This window comes from Neohortaea acidophila (genome assembly GCF_010093505.1).
Source record: "Neohortaea acidophila strain CBS 113389 unplaced genomic scaffold BDY17scaffold_3, whole genome shotgun sequence".
Taxonomy (NCBI): Eukaryota; Fungi; Ascomycota; class Dothideomycetes; order Mycosphaerellales; family Teratosphaeriaceae; genus Neohortaea; species Neohortaea acidophila.
The window spans coordinates 1,601,778-1,621,883 of record NW_022985512.1 but is presented as its reverse complement, the minus strand read 5'-3'; the positions used below and the strand labels follow the sequence as shown (position 1 = coordinate 1,621,883).

Genomic DNA, 20,106 nt, shown 5'->3' with positions numbered 1-20,106 from the left:
AGGGTGGTTGCTACGCGGAGGAGTTCGCGCGGCGCATGGCTCGAAATGTGAGACACAAAACAGTTCGTCCGAAGGGTGCGGAGGTGTTCGTTTTATGTATGACACAGCCACCGTCGTTCCCGTGTGAACGGAGGGCCGTGTGAACGGGTGCAGGACCGCGCGGAGAGGTTGGAGAGTCGTTCGGTAAACTGTCGTGTGTAAACAGTGACGCTTTGCAAGCGAACGTCCGTGCGCCGCGACGCCCGCCTCGATCGGGCTAGCCTGCGCTCACGTGTCGGTGGGTTTGGCGGGGGGTTGTTACGTGTCTGCCTTCGCTTCCAGCATTAACATTGGCAGATGTCAGGTGTGCAGGTGGTCGTCTCGTCGTAAAGCTCGCAACTGATGATGTGAGGGAGAGATGTCTGCCATGTGGCTGGAACAGTGGAGTGGAGAATCCACCGCAGCTGCAGCCAAGAGATGATGAACAGCTGCCGGGCTGCATGATTCCAGGTACCGCGCGTGGCAATGATTGTGATTGGTCGCCTTTCCTGCCGTTCACGACAAGGCTCAACCCCCACATGTTCGCCGTCTCTACGCGATCAACAACGCTACCACATGGAGACTTGCAGGCAACGAACGACTTCTGCCACCGCGATCTTTTTTTGGTTGATTTTGTATCTATTCTAAGCTCAAATTCCAGCCCCCAACTCCCGAACCAAATCAGTAACAATGAATACGGTCAAATTCCCCAATTCTCCCTGACGATCTAATTGATATCCACCTTCTTGATCTCCACAAATTCCGCCTCCAGCTTCGGCACCTCAACCCTCAAAATTCCATCCTCAAGCTTGGCCGTAATTCCATCAACATCCACCGAAGCCGGATTGACCCAGTTGCCCAGACGAATCCTCCTCTCAAACTTCCCAGCCTTGCGTTCGTCGGTGATCATGTTCTTCAGCACATCCTCATCCGCGGGGCGCTTGACCTCGCCGGTAATGCGTAAAATGGATCTCTCCGCCACCCAGTTGACTTCGATATCTTCCTTCTTTGCTCCGGGAAGCGAGACATGGACGATGTATGCCTCGGGGTGGTTGAAGAAGTCGGTTTCCGGAGTGAATTTGTCGTTGTGCTCAGGATTGGCGGGCAGCGGGCCAAGATGACGCATGCCTGCTGGGCGACGACAGATTGGCTCCGCAGAAGCAGTGCGAGATGTCTCCTCGACTTCGCCTGCTTTGTCGTTGTCGATGTCGCGAGAAGCTCCGTCACCACCGCCTCCGCGACCCATGCCACAGCCCCGACCGCGACCACGACCTCCATGGCCACCACCTCCGCGGCCACCGAAACGCCCGCGGCCACCCATGCCGGGTGGACCACGACACATCTCGTCACCAGAGAGTCCATTCTCATCGCCTGTGTGGTGATGATGATGGTGATGATGAGCATGTGGGCCATGACCATGAGGTCCGCCACGGCCTCGGCCGCCGAAACCTCCTCTGCCCTTGCCAAATCCTCGGGCGCCGCCTCGCCGGCCACCATGATGACGATGGTGATCAGGAGCAGTAGGCGGTACAGGCTCGCCGTCGGAGGAGGTCGGGGTCAACATGTCTTCATCGTCTTGAACGGGGACTTCCTGACCACGTTGACCAGGACCCCCGCCATGACCCCACCCGTGAGCACGGCCGTTTCTTCCGCGATGTGGCATCGTCCAGATACGGGCATCTCTCCAGGCATTGGGAAGGCCTTCTTCGTTGCCGCTGGCATTTGCCTCAGCAGCACGAGCCTTTTGGCGCTGGTAACGGACGAACCAGGGATGAGTAGGACCTTGGTCCTGGAGCTCATTGACAAAGTCCCAGAAGGGACCTTGTTGATTGTCGGTGTCGTTGACGAGTGTCGATGACATCTTTGTGTTTTTGTTGGTGGAGTTGTTGAACGTCTTCAAGTAGTTTGCGTAAGAAGTGTAAAGATCTTCTTTCCTTGAGGCTTGGTCTTGCTTCTTGTTCATAGACATTTGAGATGATGAGAGAAAGAAGAAACAAGAGACAGGAGAGGAGGAGCACCGCTTTATAGGCCTTCGGCCAGGCAGCTGTCAGCGACTGGAGCTCTCCAGACGCGGTACCCGAATACCATCTCAAGAGTCACATCGCGTAGTAGATGGTGGTATTTCCCAATCCGGACATCCAAACGCAACTCGCTATTTGAAAAGTCAGAAAAGTAGGCAGCAACGGCGATGATTGGCGGAGGAGAGGTCGAAGGCTTCTCGGCGAACGCGCTAGAGGATTGCACTAGCGTTTGAAAAAGTAGGCGAAGTAGGTGGCGCGGCCGCATTAGCGTCGGATCGCTGTCGAGCTGCCCGCCCGAGTACCCTTTCCACTTCTCTTCCACGTAGCTTATTGGGTCTTGCGTATTTCGACACGGAGGAGCACGGGAAAAGTAGACGAGGGTACGTTGAGTAGACCGCTCTAGTCCTGCCTTTGCTTTTAGGGCTTCGTTAGAGTCATCTCGTCCGGTCTTGTCATTGGTTGAGAGGCTGACCTTATAGGCAGAAAGGCCGCGCGGGATTTCCCAAAATGAACACCTCTTTGTCACTGGCGAAGCTATTCCTTGTTGCAAGGGAGGAGCCTCTACGATCCCGATGATCAGACTCGCTCCTTCATCGGCGTCTCCGTGCCACAGACTAGGGCAGCCGCATCTTCACGACAATCTCTTCGCCGATGTCCGCCTCATCCAGACTAGTTGCCGGCGAGGTCAATATGCCGTTCTCCGTGTCTTCTCCAGCGGTGCTGCCCTCCGACATCTCCGTCTCCGTTTCCGACTCCTCCTCCACTATTCCGTTCTCAGCCTGTTCGTCGACCACCTCATCCTTGCTCTCCTTCGGCAAATCAACACGCCTTGAACCCCAGCCCCCGAGACGACCCCCACAGATCAACCCCTCATACACCGAATCCGTCCCCCGAAAAGCCAGCGAATGAAAAGCAACACACAGCAAATCAATCGCGAACCCAAAACAAGCCGCCGAATGTCGCCGCGCAGGCACCTCGAACGCCTCGCCCGGGCCCCGATTCGCCGCCACAATCCTCCACGCCGTCCTCGCCCACAGCTCCTGCGTGATCCATTCGCGGGTATCGGCGTGCTCGTCTGCGTACGTGGATCCACCGGCGTTTTCTGGTGAGCGGCGCTGGGGCTCTGCTGCTTTGTCGCCAAGGCCTTCGTCCATGCACATTAAGAGTAAGTCGTCTTCGAGGCCGTCGTCTTTGCGGTAGTAGTATCCGTTCTCCCCGGTATTGATCCATTCGATACTCTCGTTGAAATGTGCCGGTGTAGCAACGCAAAGCTTATACCACAGCTGGAGGTGAGGTCGAACGTCGGGCGAGGTGAGCCACTGTTCGAGCTCTGAGCGACTCCAGCCCATGCTGTCTGCTAGGAAATCGCGGCCATTGGAGTCGTAGATATGCAAGCGTCGGGAACGCCGGAGAGTTGCGGACTCCATTGCTTGGGGTGCCGTTGGCACTGCTGGTTGCTGCTCAAGGAGTCGTTGTACAATCCAAAGACTGCTCATGGTGAGCGGGAGTGGTGTTTGGCAAGTAATCAGGTGTCAGCTGCCAGCAGTGCCTCAAGTGAATATGTAGATACCTGTGGACATGAAACCTCACTTGTGATATCACACATGAGATCACATCAAGTGAACTGGACGTCATGAGACTTTGGCAGCCCTTGTGGGGGTGTATGCAGTATGATTTGCGTTATCCTTCTATCTGCCTCTTGACTCTTGAACTTTTCCCGTCTCACTGATCTTCCACGACATTATCTTCGGCGAGACGGTCTCTTCTCTCCTTCAAGTTCCCAGCTCTTGTGGCATTGACCTCATTCGCGTCTACTTCTTCGCAGCAGCCTTTGCCAAATCGGCCAGAGCCTCACGCCGCTTGAACTTTGCATCTTGGATGACACCTAGAGCAGACCATCAGCAAACCTCTCCATCTCCACAATCAATCCTCACGATCAAACAAGAACATACCAGCATCAGCATCACTCGAGAAATTCCCCGTCCACTCAACAAACGTGCTCCCCTCCGCCTCTCCGCTCGTCACGGCGTAGCAGCGAATCGTGCTCAAAACAGACGAGTACGTCAGCTCCGGCTGGGCGGTGATGATGCTGTAGGTGATGTAGTGGTGGATGGCCTAGTGTTTCAATCAGTACATTCGATCTCGCTTTGATGTGTCTGGTGGAGGGCGTATGTGTACGCTATGCTCCTCCTGCTTAACCTCCAGCACTGTCCCGTCTTTGAAGCTCCATTTGAAGACGTCCGCCTCTTCGCTTGCGCCTTTGACGGTTTCGCTTTTGGTGATGGCGGACCAGCTGTTGGGGAGGGAAGGAGGAGGGTGTAAGCTTGTGTGACAAACGCTGGCTTTGGTGTGTTGTTCGTGCTTACAATTTGGAGAAGTCCTGGAGCTTGATGTCTGGTAGCACATGTCAGCGGGACATCTTTTCTCATGGCGTGTGTAGAAATTGGAAACGTACAATGCCAAACGTGAGCCAGCGGGGCCCGGATGACAGTCGATTCCACGACGGCCGTGGAGGTGGGGATGGCTGCGGAAGACATGGTGAGGGTCTTGTGTGTGGTTGGCTTGCGTATTCTGATGTGGTTTCTTCTTCCGTTGGGGGTGGTAAACAGGATTGCAGAGTAATGCGAGACTTCAGATGTAACCCGGCGAGACACTTTTTATCACAAAGGATGAGGTAATGGTGGGGCACGCGACTGGCGCAGGGCAAATTCCGCAAAGGGCAGGAGCGTATCGTTGCCGCGTTGGGAAGGGACAGGCTACCTTATCCTTCGAGGTACTTCAGCGCTGCAGGTATTCACGACTACTTATTGCTACCTGCTCAGGAACTCTGGCTGAAAACTCCCCGCGTACCCCTTGGTCAGCTCCCTCAACGCCATCGTCGCATACTGGCTGCTTCCCAACTGCAACTTCAACACGACCGCAATCTTCTTCATTCCCGCCGCAGGGCCCTCCGAAGAAGGCTCAGCCTTGCCGTTGGAACCACCCTCCCCACCCTCAAGCTTCTGAATCCTCTCCAAATCCGTCTCGACCATCTGCTCTTCGTTCTCAACATAGCTCTTCACTTCAAACGACAGCGCCTTCCCCGGCCGAGCCATCAGTTTCCTGTACGCTCCGGACATGGAGATGTCCTTCCAGGAGCGACGCATGCTATGCGCGTTGATGTTCCCACCAGCTTCGGAAGCCATGAACTCTTCGTAGAATTTGCCCAGCTCGTTGCCGGGGTACATCACATCATAGCCCGGAAGTGGCAAGACCACATCAAAGAGGTCGAATTTGCCGCTCTCCGCCTCCTCCTTGCTCAATGGGCGCGCCCGCGTGAACTTTTCCTCCGCTGAGGGCGCGCTGTCGTCTTCTGCCGGATGGAAGATGGGCTCGCCGTCTTCGTCGACTTCGTCTTTGGCTGCATCGGCCATGTCATCCTTCTCGCCCACGATGACTAGATCTCCCTCCACCACTTTCTTTCCGAACAGCTCCCATCTCTTGCCCGCAGCGGTGTTCCAGATGAAGCTCTGGTACGCATGCACATACATGAGGCGCAAGTTGCGAGGAATCTGCGTCAGCGCGCCTTGCCAGTCGTTCTCTTGCATCAGCTTCCCGTTCTTCTTATCCTTCTTGCTCAAGTATTGGATGATGGAGGCTTCACCCTGGAACCTCTTCGGGATTTTCTGCATGGCCTCTTTCCCCTTCCCGTCTCGCCACAGCTTGATGGCTTGCGCGCGGTCAAGGTCGTCTTGAGGGATCTTCTTCCCGTCCATCTCGGCGGTGAATTGCTCCTCAAGCAGATGCTCGGGGACATGTAGGATGGAGTTGATGGCCCCTTCGAGATCCCCGTTCAAGATCTTCTGTCCAGTGACGTGCGTGCCAGTGACAAAAGACCCAAATCGCTGAAGGCCGTAGTAGTTCAGGAAGCCCGTCTCCGCGAATGTCTTCGTCGCCTGCTCCAACACGTTCCGCGCCAGGTCCAATCGCTGCTCGTGAGCCAAGGCCTCCTCCCCATCGAAGATGCAGTCCCTTAGCGTCAACAGAAACTCATTCCCCTTCAACTCTCCCAGCTCCAACCCATGCTTCTTATACTCGAAGTCTCCAACTCTCCACCCCCTTGCCGTCTTATTCACCTCCGCAATTCTTTCAGCATGCACCCGGAAAATCGCCACACGCTGCACCGTCACCGCCCGACGATCCTTGGTCCCCGCAAACTGGAAATTTTTCACGGGCACCTTTAGCCTCGAAGCAATGTGATACAGCACCTCCATCGTATCTTTGTTCTCCTTGTACAGCGAGAAATGCAAGTACTCGCCACCCAGCTCATTCCATCCAATCTTGCCCTTCTGGAAAGCGCCGCTGCCGTCCACATTTATCGGAGCGCGCGCGCCACTAGGTCCTCTGGTCGATGCGGCTTTGATGGAAATCACACCAGGCGTCTCCGGCATTGTTGCTGTTTCGAGTTTGGAAGAGAAGATGCGACGGACGGCGACATGCGCTTCGGTGCGTTTTGCCTTGTCCGGGATGACATCTGATTTGACTAAGGGGTGGTCACGTGGTTTGCGATCTGGGTGCTGAAGGACGCTGGCGTAGAGGGCCAGGATTGCGTTTGTCTTTTCCTCGCCGAAGATGTCTTTGATGGTTTCCTTATCGGCGTCTGCGATTGCGGCAATGACTTCCTGCCTGGACACGGGTTTGGAGGCGTCTGCGGTTGCAACGCTTGCATCGGCACCATTCGCCTCATCTAGTCGTTGCTTCTTACGAGGAGCAGTCGAATCGCCAGGAACTCCATCATCCTCGCCGGACAGATCCTTCCGTTTGCCTGCGGACGTCTCGTCTGCAACTTTCGCATCGCCAGCGCTTTCCACACCATTGGATCGCACCGCAGCATTCCCATCAGGCTTCTTCCCCTTGTCCTGCTCCAGGCGTTTCGGCTTCAGGTCCGTGAGATGCAGCACTTTGCCCTCCGGTGAAATCTCATTGACGAGGAAATCGGTGTAGCGAGACTTGATCGTGCATCGAAAGCCAGGCACATTGGGCGCAACGAGCGTTGTGATGCCTACGGCGCGTTCTTGGCTTGTCGCCGCGTTGTCCTTGTTATCCGCCATTGTGGAGACGACTGATAAACACGGCCTGATTTTGCTGCACTCATCAGTCGCTGGGGTTTGTTGTCGAGCAGGAAAAAGTTCGTGAAAGGTGCAAAAAGTCGTAATTGCCGTTTTGGGCGATGAGTCAGCATTTCACATGCCATCAATGCCATCATTCAATTCACTTTCGAATGGCGCTGAGATACATGGTCGAGAGAACGAGAGGATGCTATGCTGCTGTCTAAATACCTGCCTGCACTATGGCAATGGCCGCCGAAATTCATATCCCATCCATGCTCGCCCGAAGTTTCCGCACGATGAAGAATACATCTAAACATGGCTCTTCACAATCTGCCCGCCCTCAAACGTATCACCCGGCTCCAACTTCTGCCAGCCCTCCACCGCCCCAACCTCCACACACAGCATCTTCTTATACCCGTCCTTGGGCTCGAAATCTCCCATGCCCTTCGCCTTCTCAATCCACGGGTTCCACAGCACCGTGTCCTCGAGGTTGTCGCGCGTGATGTCGAGACGGGGCTGTCCGCCCTCCACAATCGACGTGGTGTCGATTTTGATCGATTTGTATACACGATCCACTTCGCCCGTGATGCGCACGTTGGGGTCGGTTTGCTGGTGCTCGGTGGCGTTGAGGACTTTGTCGACGTACGTGACGCTTCCAAGGCCGCGAGTCTCCGTGCGAGAGATGTCCTGAGAGTGTACACGTCAGTACAGCGGCGGCCTTCATAAGCTGAGAATCCCAACTCACCTCCACGCGGAAATAGGAGTGCAGCAGCATCTGAAACTCAAAGCTCGTCTTGCCCTCGTTCCGCACATTCAGCATCGTCTGCAAGCGTCCCTTGCCCAGCGTAACGCTGTACACAAGCCCGAAATCAAACGGCCAGGCCTTCTTCGCCTCCTCGCTCAGCTGCGCAGTGGACAGGCCGAAATCCAGCGTCACGGAATCATCTGCTTTGCTTGACGATGCCCCGGACTCCGAAGACGACTTGCCGAGAAACTCCCACTGCGAGTTCCGCGCAAAGCCGTGCTGAGGCAGCTTTCCAGTCGCATGGTCTTTAGGCGGGGGACCGAAGCACTACGACCATCTTATCAGCATACCGTCGACACCGCATACACCCCTTGGAAACATACCGGGAAGACGACCGGGATTCCGCCGCGCACGGGTTTACTCCCATCCAGCTTCGCCGCCTCGCTCACCCACAAGTTCTCCTGCCCGCTGCCGCTCTTCCAACTTATGACTGTCGCGCCGTATGTGAGGACTTCGACGGAGTCGCCCGTAGGCAGGGTGGCAGTCACGCGGCCCTTGTCGCTGCGGACGGTGGGTTGGGGCCCGGTGGAGGAGGGGGAGAGGGCGGCGGGTTTGTTTGGGCGGTCCATGGTTCGTGGGGATGTGCGGGGTTGGGATGTGGTGGTGAAAGAGAGGAAGTTGAGACACAGCTAGACGTTTGTGCTGCTGGCCTTTTGGAGGGAGGAATTTCGTTGGCCGGTAGCACAAGAGAAAAGTGGACAAACGTGTTTCGAAATTCAATGGATGAAGTTCTGATCGGCAAGTGCGGCGACGTCAAGCGATGTTGAGCTCAAGCTCTTTAACGCTTGTGAGTGCACGTGGGGTCAAAGTCAATCAATTCAGCCTAATTTGGTCCCTACAGCCTCAACAGCGTTCGGCCTAATCAATCGGTGCAACGAGATCATGGTCTAGTCCTTAGAGTAAGCTATCAACTCATCTTCTCACCCTACAACTCTAAGTTCCCCTCCCTCGCCGACCAGCCTCATGAACCTCCCGGCGGAACTCAAACAGCAGATCATCAAACTGCCGCTCTTCCTGAGACCCGAGAATAAGTCCCCCAAGATCGGCCAATGCATCCCGCATGCGGTTCAAAATGCCTCTCGGCGTCGCAATGGCTCTCGTAGTCTCTGCTTGCGATGCAGATGCAGGCTCCCCAACGTCTTCCACACCCTCATCAGCATTGTTCTCCTCCACGTTAGTTGTCTCGGCAAGAAATTGGCTGTCCACCACTTCGTCTCGATTGATCACCACCGCCGCCACTTTCCTAGTGCGTAGGCTTCGTGACTCTCCCGCATCTTGATCTTTTCGCGCCTTTCTAGCCTTGCTCGGAGCCGGCGTAGCTTTGACGATGCTTGAAGACGTCTGCTCGTCCGATGCTGCACTCGAGCTACTCAGCGTGGATGCTTTTCGCTTGAGTCTCTTCTCAGGTCCAGTCTCGCCGATGGAGACAACAGGAGTTTCTGGCTTTCTCGGACGTCCACGCCCTCGCTTTACAAGAGCCTGCGGTTGTTCTTCTTCTACTTCTACCTTCACAATCACATCCGGCGCTTCAACCTCGAATTGAGGCATCGGTGTGATCGGAATGGACAACGCCTCCACCGCCGGCTCTGCTGGTTCGGGCGATGGCGACGGCATCCTCTGACTGCTTGCAACCACAATCTCCTCACCAATGTCTTCGTCGTCTTCGTCGACCTCCTCCTGGCTTTGGCCCCAGATGTAGGAGGCGATGCGCTTCAACGGCGACTCGCGTTTGCGTTGCTTCTTCGTCGTGAATTTCGTGGATGTCGTCCTCTTTCGCTTGCGAGTTGACCTTTGACTGCCATCCGTCGACTGCGAGTCGCCCGGTGTCTCTGCACTGTCGATTATCACAAAGGAGTTTTCGACCCTTGTCACTTCGTTGTCTTCGTCCATGATCGCGACTTGGCTTGGCTCGTCGTTGTCAAACACCGCTTGTCCTTCGTTTGTGGAATGCTCTCGTGCGCCACTGTCCACGTTGAGCGGTCCAGATGCTGCCTCTTCTTCCAGCTGAAGCTGAATCGTAGGCAAGTCCGTGTCAGAGTGTAGCTCCGTAAGAGCTTCGAGTGGTTGAGCGTCGTGGAGTTCAATGCCTGGCACAACCGACGCCACACCGATTTCTTGCTCACGTTCCACACCAGCATTGGCCAATGCAAAATCCATGACTTCGGTAGTCGATCCATCGATATCGTGGCCATGATCGTTGTCATTCTCTTCCTTCCTTTCGGTGGAGGCGAGCACTGTTGCATGTTCAGCACGAGGAGGCGAAGATGGTGGATCCTCGGCGATCTCCTCCTCGGCCTCATTGTCGTCAACGTCCACCTCGATAGCGGTCTGACTATTGCCCTTGGAAGAAGGCGTGGGTGAGGACGGAACGTCATCATTCGACTCAGGATTCTCTGGCAGCGCAGTCGGGGTCCCTTGCGCATCACTGTCCTCTGGCAACACCTGAAGCTGAGCAGTGAAGTCCAGTCGCTTGGGCACATTCTTCTGCAGCGCAGTCGATTGGGCCTGTGGGCTTGACGAGAAGGCGGGGAACAGTTGTGCGTTCTGGTGTTGCCGCGCTTTGACTTCTTTCTGATGCTCCGTCAATAGCTGAGATTCGTCTTCCTGTGGGAGAGGAGAAGAGTCGACAATGTGTTCGAATTGGATTTGGGAATCGTCATGTCGCAGGCGTGCTTTGGGCGTCGTACTGACGGATCTTCGGGGTTTGTGTCCAGCCGGACTCGAGGCACCGACGGCTTTCTGTAGGGGAGATTTGACAAGCGAGTTTCGCGCTGTTGGCTTGAAAGGACTTGCGAGCAAATGACTCTTCTCCGAGCCCATCGACTGCGGGACAGGCAGGGAGGTGGCGGGCGCTTCGTTCTGTGATTCGAAAAACTCCGGCAGCACTGCGACAGCCTCTCCTATGTTACTGTCGGACAAAGAAGGAAGAGTGATCTCTGCATCAATGGCGCGGGCTCGAAGAATCTTCTCCAGCTCGACAGAATACTCCAGAGTCTCCTGAGTCCCAAACGTATTGTTCCAGAAGATGATTGTTGAATTGACAATACTTCGATGGGGACTGGTCAAACCTGCGACGAGAAGCTGATCAATCGCTTTGAGCAGGGTCGTGTCCGTGTTAGGCAGCTTGCCGAGCAATTTGATAATACCAGACCAGAGCCCACAGACCTGTGACGAAATCAGCATGGACGCATTGCAATTTTGATGACGAGGACTGACAGATCCCGACATTTCCTCACTCATGTCCGTCTTCCGAGAAGCATCTCGGATCCACGGAGTAAGGCATGCTTGAGTCCTGCGGAGTGCAAGAACGAGCTGAGAGATGGGGCTTCGGTCAAGAAAGTCCACAGTGGCAGTGAAGAAGCTTTGAGAGATCGCGGACAGACGCTTGTCGGTATCGACTCCATCGTAGAGGCTCGCAGAAAGGTTGTTCGTCAATGTGTAGAGGGAGTTGTACGGATCGAAAACAGGTGATCTGAGTGATGCCATGCTTACCCCCCACAGAGCCTTGTGTGCCGAATCCATGTCTTGACGACTGCGCGGCCATGGTGCTGTCGTGAGCATCTCGCATGCCAACTCGACTCTATCGGGCACGGTTATGGTCGTTGAGTTGCTGGTCAGAGCTTTGGAAAACGGTTCTACTAGAGCAAGCACAACGCCAGCATCACCAGCCAAGCCTCGTGCAGCTTCAAAGATGGAGCTGTAGAGGTCATACGTCGTCGCGGATGTGCTCGGTAGAGATAGGCCTGCAGTGAGCACATTGAGAGCATGACGAAGACCATGGCCGGCGCTCTGCGATTCTGATGCGCCAGCTATTGGTGTTTCCGGACTCAAGAGCTGCATCGCAACTCGAGCTGCAGCAGTCCAAAGTCGTTCTTTGACCAGGGGAGTTTGGTAAGACTTCGGTGCACAGCTTGCGAATTTCAAGCTGTTATCGAGCAATGCGAGTTTCGTGATTGAGCCAGGCTGTGAAGAGGTCAATCTCTTTAGGATTGCCCATGCTGCATCCTCAAAGTAATCGTCTATGCGCATAGCGTCTGGTGGAGAGTAAAACTGCGCAAACAGTATGCCTAAGAAGGACTGCGTCGGGCCATATTGTCGTTTCGGCTTGTGGGACGGAGTCGGAGCAACTTCGATGGTATCATTGTCGGCGGCCGCTAGGATTTCTTCGGTACATGGTCCAGGGCCGATTGCAGTGATGATGGTGTCAAGTCGTGCGAAATATTTCTTCAGCCATAAGCTCCGCTCGCAGCCTTGTGGTATATTTCCGTGCCCATACCACAATCTGCGGAACAGGTTGACGAGAAGCGCGAGTGCTTGCTTGAGCTCAATCGAGGTCTTGACCTCTTGATTGCCCGCGTCGGCAATGGCGCGCATCAAATAGTACCAGGTGACGTCCAGCGCCTCACTTGCACCCGCTGCCGACCACATGTCTGCAGCAATGATTGGCTCAAGCACTCTAAGCACCTTGTCCAAGCGGGATCGAACCCATCGAGGGTCGAGTTTGGGTAGATCCGCCGAGTGGATGACCACCTGCTCAGGCGCCGCATTTACGTTCCACACACCAGTACGCCCGTTGAGTAAGCCATGTAGTACTCGACACAGATTGAAGCCCCGTCTGGCTGTGGACGTGTCGATGGAGGAGAGAGCGCCCTCAACGTACACCTCCCAAGCTCGGTCAATCTCCTCATGTGACAATCCCGGTCGGAAGGCGTAATGCAGAAGATTGCAATAACTGTCCAAAGCGTAATGCCGCACTTGCCGTGAATACTTGTCGCTGCCTTTCTTCTCGAGTCCTGTGGTAATGGGCACTTTCAGCATGGCCATGATCGGAGTCGTCGTGGCTGCGCTCGGCATGATCACAAAGACCATCTTGTTCCAGGCCAGGATAGCTTGATATCGGATCGCGATGTCGCTGGAATTTAGACACTTTTGAATGATGGAGGTCCAAGACTTGAGCTTCGTCCACTTCTCCAACGGAAGCCGTTTGCTGCGGAAGAACAAGATGACTGCGGCCCAAATCTGAGGTACACACGGCCCAATCTCCTTGTCAGAGATCATTTGCAGAAGCTGTGTCTTGAAGAAATCGAGATAGGTCACCCCATCCTCCACCACGGTTTCAAACTCAAACAGCTCATCCAGCGCCTTTGCCGCGTGAGGTTGCTGGCCAAAGACCATGCCCGCTCTAGTGCAAGTCTCGATCGCTCGGAGGCGCACTTCTTTGATGCTGCTGAGCATTCCATGCAACAGATGTTCCAGCCAGTCATCAGTTCGGGCAAGCATCGTGTGGGGATCTCGGTCGAACATGCGATTATAGATGACGAGTCGGGTTGCGATGACATTGTTTCCGCTGCAGGTGTCGTGGATGGTCCTCAAAGCGATCAACACCTTTTCGATCTTGCCGGGAGTCATGTTTGGTGAGCGGAGCGCCGGCATCGCGAGGAGATACATGTGTGTTTTCACCAGGGCTTTGGGCATGTCAGGGTCCTCGAGGACGGCGAGGGCGCGATCGGTGATGAAGTTTCTGAAATCATCGTCCAAGGTCTCTCGAAGCTTGGGGTCGAAGAGCAAGGCACAGACCAATTTTATCGATTGGGTGATGATTTGGATGTCGAGATTGCCTTCTTCATGTCTCCACATCATGTCTCGGGTAAGGAATTGCATCATGGCGGCACTGTGCTCGGTCATTGCTTCGGCGTCGGGCACGCCATCGTAAGTCTGCAACACGCCGTTGAGCGCAAGGTACGCATCGAGTTTGACGCTTCGAGCGGGCGCGGCCAGCTGTTGGACGATGGATTGCATCATCGTGGAGAAGCTCCCCGGAGTGTCGGGAGAATAGACTGCGCGCTTGGATTCGGTGGTGTCGGGGGTGGGAGGTAGTGTCGATGGTTTGAGAATCGATCTGATGGGCTTGGAATGGCGTGAAGAGAGTGACTTCCTCGCGCCTCGACTACCTGGAGTGGGGTAAAGACGTGAAGTGTCCGGATCGATTGTGGCGGTGGTGAGGGAGAAGCCGACCTTCTTCGCGGTGTTGGAGCTGCCGGAGCTGCCGTGTGAGGAAGGCGGAGAGTCGTCGGACTGTTCGCGAGGGAGTTTCAGCACGCTCTGCCCATTCAAGGCGCGCTCGACTTCATTGCTATCATCGAGCAAAGCGATGGCATCGTCCACTGCTTTAGCGACCTCTCGCGGAGGCGTTGGAGGTCGTTGTGGCAATCGACCAAGAGGAGAAGACGCAACAGACAACATGGCTACCTCTGCCCGAACGCCGCAGAAGATGCACAATCCAGGACAAGCAATACCATGCTGGTGCAGGGTGTATGTCGAGATGGACACAGGGAGGGAGGGAGGTTGGAGGCGAGGTGAGGCGGGTGACGCGACGTGATTTAAGGTTCAAAGGGTGCAGCACTAGCGTGCTTTTTTCGGAATGCGCTCCCGAATGCATTTGGTGGGGTGCAACTTCGCGCATCCATCCTCTCACACGACCTACCGCATGCGCTGGCAAATTGTTTCACCGCTGCGCAAACGACCTTCTTCCCGCAGACTCCTCCAGCAAAGGTGAAGCCGCAATTGCTGTCCAAGATGTTGGCAATGCGCCCGTCCGGCGACATGTCTGGCAGCGGTATCAGCAGTGAGCTCTATTTTCCCACTCTAGCCTCGAACGCTTGCTAAGTTGGAACTAGACGGCCAACAAATCGACCAGCTCCTACTGGAACTCGACCGCAACATGGAAAGCGCCAAGTTGTCGCTCAAAGGTTTGTGGTAGATCGATCAAACTCCTCATCAACGCCCACTCACTCTCTCGCAGAAGTGGAGGCCATTCTCGGCCAGGTTAAAATCTTTGGTCGCAATCCCGACACAGCAGGCCCGATATTCACGGAGAAGGGCATCAAAGTCTTGTCAAACTATGGCCTCGATTACAACAACGGGAAAAGTACATCCACCTCTCACGAAGCCTTACGATGTCTTGCCAACGCCCTCTTGCTCCACGAACCATCTCGACAAACCTTTGTCGACATTGGATATGCCAGCAAGGCAGCCGAGCGCCTGAAGATCAATGACCGCGACGACGAATTTCTCATCTCCAGAATTCTCTTTCTTCTTACGTACAACACCAAGCTCGACTTTGAAGCGCTCATCACGAATAATGGGCTGGCCGAAAGTATCAACCAGCACATATCACGTCACGCAAAGGCATTCTCATCCAAGCTAGCGCGGCGAAAATCAGCAGCCTCTGCTATGGAAGACCAATCCCTCGTGGAGACGCTCAAGTTGCTGTTTAATGTCACTCACTACTACCCCGATCAAATTCCGAAGTTCACGCCATCTGTTGAACCGCTGGCCAGCCTTCTAACAAATCACCCATTACCAACGCCACCATTGCAATCACCTATCACTTACATCCTAAACGCACTGCTCAATCTTGACCTCGGGGCAGCCAGCAAGAAGACTCCCGTCGGACCCTATGCCTACTCGAGCCCGCTCTTCCCCTACAAGTGTCCCGAGGAGGTCGTGGAGCGCTTGACCTCCATACTCAACAAAGCCATCGTGACCATGCCCGAACAGGACCTGGATCAAGCCGCCGCACCCCTCTGCACCCTCATCCGCCGCTTCTACGAACTCGCCGCTCCACAAATGAAGGAGTGGATGCGATGGATCATGCTCCCAAGCGACCGGGACCGAGACAAGCCTCTGGGCGTCGGCGACACAATGGCAGCACGGCTTTTAAGATTATCCTGCTCTCCCACTCTGCCAACTCTACGCGAAAACATCTCCATGTTGCTGTTCGAAATGAGCGACCAGGACGCCAACAAGTTCGTCAAAAACATCGGCTACGGCTTTGCTTCTGGCTTCCTCATGAGCCACAACATCGAAATCCCCGCCAACGCTACGGAGGCGAGTAGTATTTCTTCCGACAGCGTCAATCCGATTACTGGGCAGAGACTTAGCGCTGAGGAAGCGGAGAAGCCCGAGGAGGCAGAGATGACGCAGGAGGAGAAGGAGCGAGAGGCAGAGAAGCTTTTCGTTCTGTTCGAGAGATTGAAGGCGACGGGGGTGGTGGATGTGAAGAATCCCGTGCAGCAGGCGGTGGACGAGGGCCGATTCGAGGAATTGAGTGACGATGGTCTGTAGAGTGAGTCTAAATCGACACGGAAGCCGTGCGGAGGGCGAGAAGTGCTCCGGCCGGCAGTTGCGGCGCATCTCATGCCATTGAGCATGGGCCACAATCACATCTCTCGCAACTCCGCGATTGATCCGACCTGTGATGCTACTATATTGTCACATATTTCTCTCCAATTGACGGCAAACATTCTATAATGACGATACATGACGTTTGAGAGGAACGAGGACATTACTGGTCGGCTGAAATTGGAATTTATTGAATGGCTGTCTCTTATCTTAAAGCTTTTGGTCCCTCAGATCGTACGCAACCAGCCATTTCAAGCGGCGATTCCGCGTGACCATGCTTATGCCAGCACTCTCTGGAAGAAAGCGACCGATTTTGCAAAAGAGTCTTCGTAGGCCTTCTTGATATCAGGCTTGTTCAAGTCGGGACGAATGGCATGACCGTGAACGGCATTCTTGTAAGTCGTCGAAGCCGGATCAAGGTGGCCGGCTGACTTGAGCGTATCGAACCAATCCTCCTTGACGTCGTCGGTGAAGATGGGGTCGACTTCCGATGCATTGATAAGAGTCGGCACCTTGACGGAGGCCGCCTCGCCCTTCTCGAGCATGGCGGGGTGGTTGATGACGACACCCTTGACGGCACCATCCTGTCCAGCAAGCGACATCAATTTGCCACCGTAGCAGTATCCAATCGCAGCGACAGGGCCCTCCTGGGCGGCCTGGTCGATGACCTTCTTGAACTTGGGGTAAGTCTCGTCAGGCTTGTTGCCCTTGCCCAGCCACGCGCCGAAAATGTCAAAGTTCTTGTCGGCGCCCTCGGGCTGCGGCTCGTCCTTGTGCTTGGGCAGCTTGAAGTCGTTGGGGGAAATGGGCTCGCCGTTGAACAGGTCGGGCACGACGACCGTGTAGCCGGTCTCTTTGGCGAAGCGGTCGGCCACGATCATGGGGTTGTCAATGGCGAGGCCGAAGATGTCGGTGGCCACGACCACGGTGCCCTTTTTGCTGCCGGAAGCGACGTAGGCGTTGACGCCGCCATACTTGGTCTCCTTTCCGGCGGGCTTGCCAGGAAGCTCCTGGACGTCGACGCAGTGCTTGCAGAATGCTTTGGACATGATGTGTGTGTTGTTTAGAAAAGATTGGAGGATAGATTGATAGAAATTGATGGAGAGTGAATGCTGGACACGAGGGGCAGCTCGTGGCCTTTTATTTAAACGAATCCCCATTGACGTGATCGACACCGGATGACGTAACGTAAGTACTGACGAGTCTTCCATGTCGTTCCCCCGACCCGAAGGTGATTTGAGATTGGTTGTGGGCAATAGGGTGCGCGCCAAACCTTCCCCACGTTTGCTTTGCCTTCGACAGGCTTTCTTCTGCTGGTGGCATATCTCCACTTTGTGACGGGAAGAATGCTTAAGTTTATTCAGCGCTTTTGCGGGTGCAAGGCAATGGAGGGTGGTGGCTCTAGCAATTGTTTCGAGGTATTGAACTCCCATTCGTTGTCAGCTGTACTCGACGTCTATCGCTCTCTGCTACGGTTGCAGATGGTCGACAATGACGAGGTGTTATGGATGAACATCTCCCCCTATGGCGCGAATTGGACGATGCCCTGGACTTATAGATGCGCTGTAGGAGTCGAGGCGTTAGTGTTAGACGGCAGTTCAACTAGCGTCGAGCAGGTAACGGATGACAAAGAGTACATATTGAAAAGGCCCTCAGGCTCGCAGGACATCGTGTAGCAGGGCAAGGTAACGTCCCAGTAAGACGAGTGAGATGGGCCCAAGCGCCAGCTTCCCTCCCTGCCAAATGTCACCAACACTCTAGATACAATGCAATTCCACCTCAACGGCTTCAAGGGCTCCGGCGATCCCCTCAAACTGCAATTCGACGGAGCCACCGAGCCCGACTTCCAAACCTCGCTGCCGGAAGAAGTAGACGTGCTAATCGTAGGCGCCGGCCCCGCAGGCCAACTCCTCGGAGCACAGCTCGCCCAATTCCCCGACCTCACCACCCGCATCATCGAGGCCAAGCCGGGGCGCCTGCAGAATGGACAAGCGGATGGCCTGCAATGCCGCTCCATCGAGATCTTCGAGGCTTTTGGCTTTGCGGAGCGGGTGGTGAAAGAGGCGTATTGGGTGAATGAGACGACGTTTTGGTCGCCGACGGAGGATGGGAAGGGGTTGAGGAGGAGTGGGCGCATAAGGGACACAGAGGAGGGACTGTCGGAGATGCCGCATGTCATTTTGAATCAGGCACGCCTGCACGATTTGTGGCTGGATGCTATGAAGTGGAGTCCGACGCGGTTGGAGCCCAGCTATAGCCGGCGGATGGTGGATTTGCGGATACCGCAGGAGGAGAGTGCGAGCGTGGAGGTGGGCGTTGAGAGGTTGGATCCTGAGCATCAAGGCCAGATCGAGAGGGTGCGCGCCAGATACGTGGTGGGTTGCGATGGGGCACGCAGTGGTGTGCGGCGAGCACTTGGCCTGGAGATGAAGGGCGACTTTGCCAACCAGGCATGGGGTGTGCTCGATGCGCTCGTCGTCACCGATTTCCCCGACATCCGGCTCAAGACGGCCATTCATTCTCACAACGAAGGCAGCATCTTGATCATACCGCGAGAAGGCGGGTATCTCGTACGCCTCTACATTGAGCTTGACAAGCTGCAGCCGGATGAGCGGATCGCGACCCGCAAGATCACGTCCGAGGACATCATCGACAAGGCACAACGCATTTTCCAGCCTTACACGCTAGACGTGCGACACATTGCCTATTGGTCCGTCTACGATGTTGGCCAGCGCCTGACCGATCACTTCGACGACGTTCCCAAAACCGAGCGCGATCAGCGGAATCCACGAGTCCTCATCACAGGCGACGCTTGTCACACGCACTCCGCCAAAGCCGGACAAGGCATGAACGTGTCGATGAACGACTCTTACAACCTCGGATGGAAACTTGCAAGTGTCTTGCGCGGCCTCGCAGATCCCAAACTCCTCCACACCTTCTCGGAAGAACGACACGACATTGCCAAAGTGCTCATCGACTTCGACCGGGAAATCTCGCGAATGTTCGCCGCGAAGCCCAAAAGTGATGCTAACGACAAAGACGGCATCGATCCTGCGGTTTTTCAGGAGTACTTCACTCGGCAGGGTCGCTTTATGGCCGGCGTTGAGACGCGGTATCGACCTGGTCTGCTCACGAGTGCGGACACGTCGCACCAGCATCTGGCCACGGGCTTCCAAATTGGCACTCGATTCCATTCCTGTAAGGTGCTACGACTTTCGGACGCCAAACCCATCCATTTAGGCCACGAGATGAAGGCGGATGGCCGATGGCGTATGGTGCTCTTTGGCGACAACATGCACGACCCCACCGATCACTCCTCGCCCTTGTTCGAAGTCTGCACATCCTTCTTCACTCGGCTGCTACCCAAGTACACGCCGACGGACCAAGACATCGACAGCGTGATTGACGTGCGAGCCGTGCTGCAACAATCACGAACATCCATCAACATCACCGACCTGCCAGAAGTACTTCTTCCCCACAAGGGCAAATTCGGCCTGCAGGACTACGAAAAGGTGTTTACGGATGAGGAGAGCTACAATTTCGGCTTTGGCGACATCTACAAGAAGCGAGGGGTGGACAGGGAGAAGGGGTGTATTGTTGTCGTTCGCCCGGATCAGTACATCAGTGCCGTCTTTCCATTATCGGAGCAGGGCTGCGAAATGACGGAGGGGTTCTTCAATGGGTTTATGAAGGTGCAGACGCGATCTGATGACGTGAACGGACATGTATGACCACCTTGCTGTGCAACTAGCTTGAGACAGAATGCAGACGTGGACAATTCCCTGAGTGCCCATGTCAGCCTTAGTCGGGTAGAGACGGTCATCGTATTTCAGCTCTTCCCCCGGGGCAATGTCTCGAAAGTGGATCAACACTCTGTGCCTCGGAGACGAAGACAGCTGAACCCGACCTTGTTATTAATCTCAAATTGGAGCGTACAGGTATTAAAACCAAGTGTCACGAGTGCCTGCTCCGTCAGCTTTGCCACACT

General features: G+C 55.2%; 9 protein-coding genes across 9 annotated transcripts; 2 read left to right on the top strand and 7 right to left on the bottom strand.

Annotated features, from left to right (window-relative positions):
- Positions 1-652: 652 nt before the first annotated feature.
- Positions 653-2,194, bottom strand: BDY17DRAFT_107978 (HSP20-like chaperone). Its single transcript, XM_033729170.1, has 2 exons — positions 1,785-2,194; positions 653-1,719 (listed from the first exon to the last, which is right to left on the bottom strand). The coding sequence occupies exons 1-2, from the start codon at positions 1,816-1,818 to the stop codon at positions 746-748; spliced, it is 1,008 nt and encodes a 335-aa protein (XP_033592165.1). The 5' UTR covers positions 1,819-2,194; the 3' UTR covers positions 653-745.
- Positions 2,195-2,417: 223 nt separating this feature from the next.
- BDY17DRAFT_293940 (uncharacterized protein) lies at positions 2,418-3,678 on the bottom strand. Its single transcript, XM_033733060.1, has one exon. The coding sequence runs from the start codon at positions 3,533-3,535 to the stop codon at positions 2,654-2,656; it is 882 nt and encodes a 293-aa protein (XP_033592164.1). The 5' UTR covers positions 3,536-3,678; the 3' UTR covers positions 2,418-2,653.
- A 14-nt stretch (positions 3,679-3,692) lies between these two features.
- BDY17DRAFT_107490 (uncharacterized protein) lies at positions 3,693-4,729 on the bottom strand. The gene is made up of 5 exons (XM_033729166.1): positions 4,495-4,729; positions 4,406-4,433; positions 4,218-4,332; positions 3,992-4,154; positions 3,693-3,924 (listed from the first exon to the last, which is right to left on the bottom strand). The coding sequence occupies exons 1-5, from the start codon at positions 4,574-4,576 to the stop codon at positions 3,851-3,853; spliced, it is 462 nt and encodes a 153-aa protein (XP_033592163.1). The 5' UTR covers positions 4,577-4,729; the 3' UTR covers positions 3,693-3,850.
- Positions 4,730-4,849: 120 nt separating this feature from the next.
- Positions 4,850-7,135, bottom strand: BDY17DRAFT_246961 (pseudouridine synthase; the record flags this gene model as incomplete). The annotated part of the gene is made up of 2 exons (XM_033730771.1): positions 4,850-6,740; positions 6,828-7,135. Coding segments are annotated over 2 exons (2,199 nt in total), but the record flags the coding sequence as incomplete, so codon positions are not given.
- Positions 7,136-7,318: 183 nt separating this feature from the next.
- On the bottom strand, positions 7,319-8,802 carry BDY17DRAFT_293937 (galactose mutarotase-like domain-containing protein). Its single transcript, XM_033733059.1, has 3 exons — positions 8,258-8,802; positions 7,875-8,201; positions 7,319-7,816 (listed from the first exon to the last, which is right to left on the bottom strand). Exons 1-3 carry the CDS (start codon positions 8,501-8,503, stop codon positions 7,439-7,441), a joined length of 951 nt encoding a protein of 316 aa, XP_033592161.1. The 5' UTR covers positions 8,504-8,802; the 3' UTR covers positions 7,319-7,438.
- On the bottom strand, positions 8,803-14,281 carry BDY17DRAFT_293935 (Rap1-interacting factor 1 N terminal-domain-containing protein). The gene is made up of 2 exons (XM_033733058.1): positions 11,151-14,281; positions 8,803-11,099 (listed from the first exon to the last, which is right to left on the bottom strand). The coding sequence occupies exons 1-2, from the start codon at positions 14,175-14,177 to the stop codon at positions 8,868-8,870; spliced, it is 5,259 nt and encodes a 1,752-aa protein (XP_033592160.1). The 5' UTR covers positions 14,178-14,281; the 3' UTR covers positions 8,803-8,867.
- Positions 14,282-14,397: 116 nt separating this feature from the next.
- BDY17DRAFT_293932 (guanine nucleotide exchange factor) lies at positions 14,398-16,272 on the top strand. Its single transcript, XM_033733057.1, has 2 exons — positions 14,398-14,683; positions 14,737-16,272. The coding sequence occupies exons 1-2, from the start codon at positions 14,656-14,658 to the stop codon at positions 16,059-16,061; spliced, it is 1,353 nt and encodes a 450-aa protein (XP_033592159.1). The 5' UTR covers positions 14,398-14,655; the 3' UTR covers positions 16,062-16,272.
- BDY17DRAFT_293931 (Alpha/Beta hydrolase protein) lies at positions 16,273-17,371 on the bottom strand. The gene has a single exon (XM_033733056.1). The coding sequence runs from the start codon at positions 17,327-17,329 to the stop codon at positions 16,397-16,399; it is 933 nt and encodes a 310-aa protein (XP_033592158.1). The 5' UTR covers positions 17,330-17,371; the 3' UTR covers positions 16,273-16,396.
- Positions 17,372-17,884: 513 nt separating this feature from the next.
- BDY17DRAFT_315895 (monooxygenase, FAD-binding protein) lies at positions 17,885-19,849 on the top strand (the record flags this gene model as incomplete). The annotated part of the gene is made up of 1 exon (XM_033735959.1): positions 17,885-19,849. The coding sequence occupies one exon, from the start codon at positions 17,885-17,887 to the stop codon at positions 19,847-19,849; it is 1,965 nt and encodes a 654-aa protein (XP_033592157.1).
- Positions 19,850-20,106: the final 257 nt, after the last annotated feature.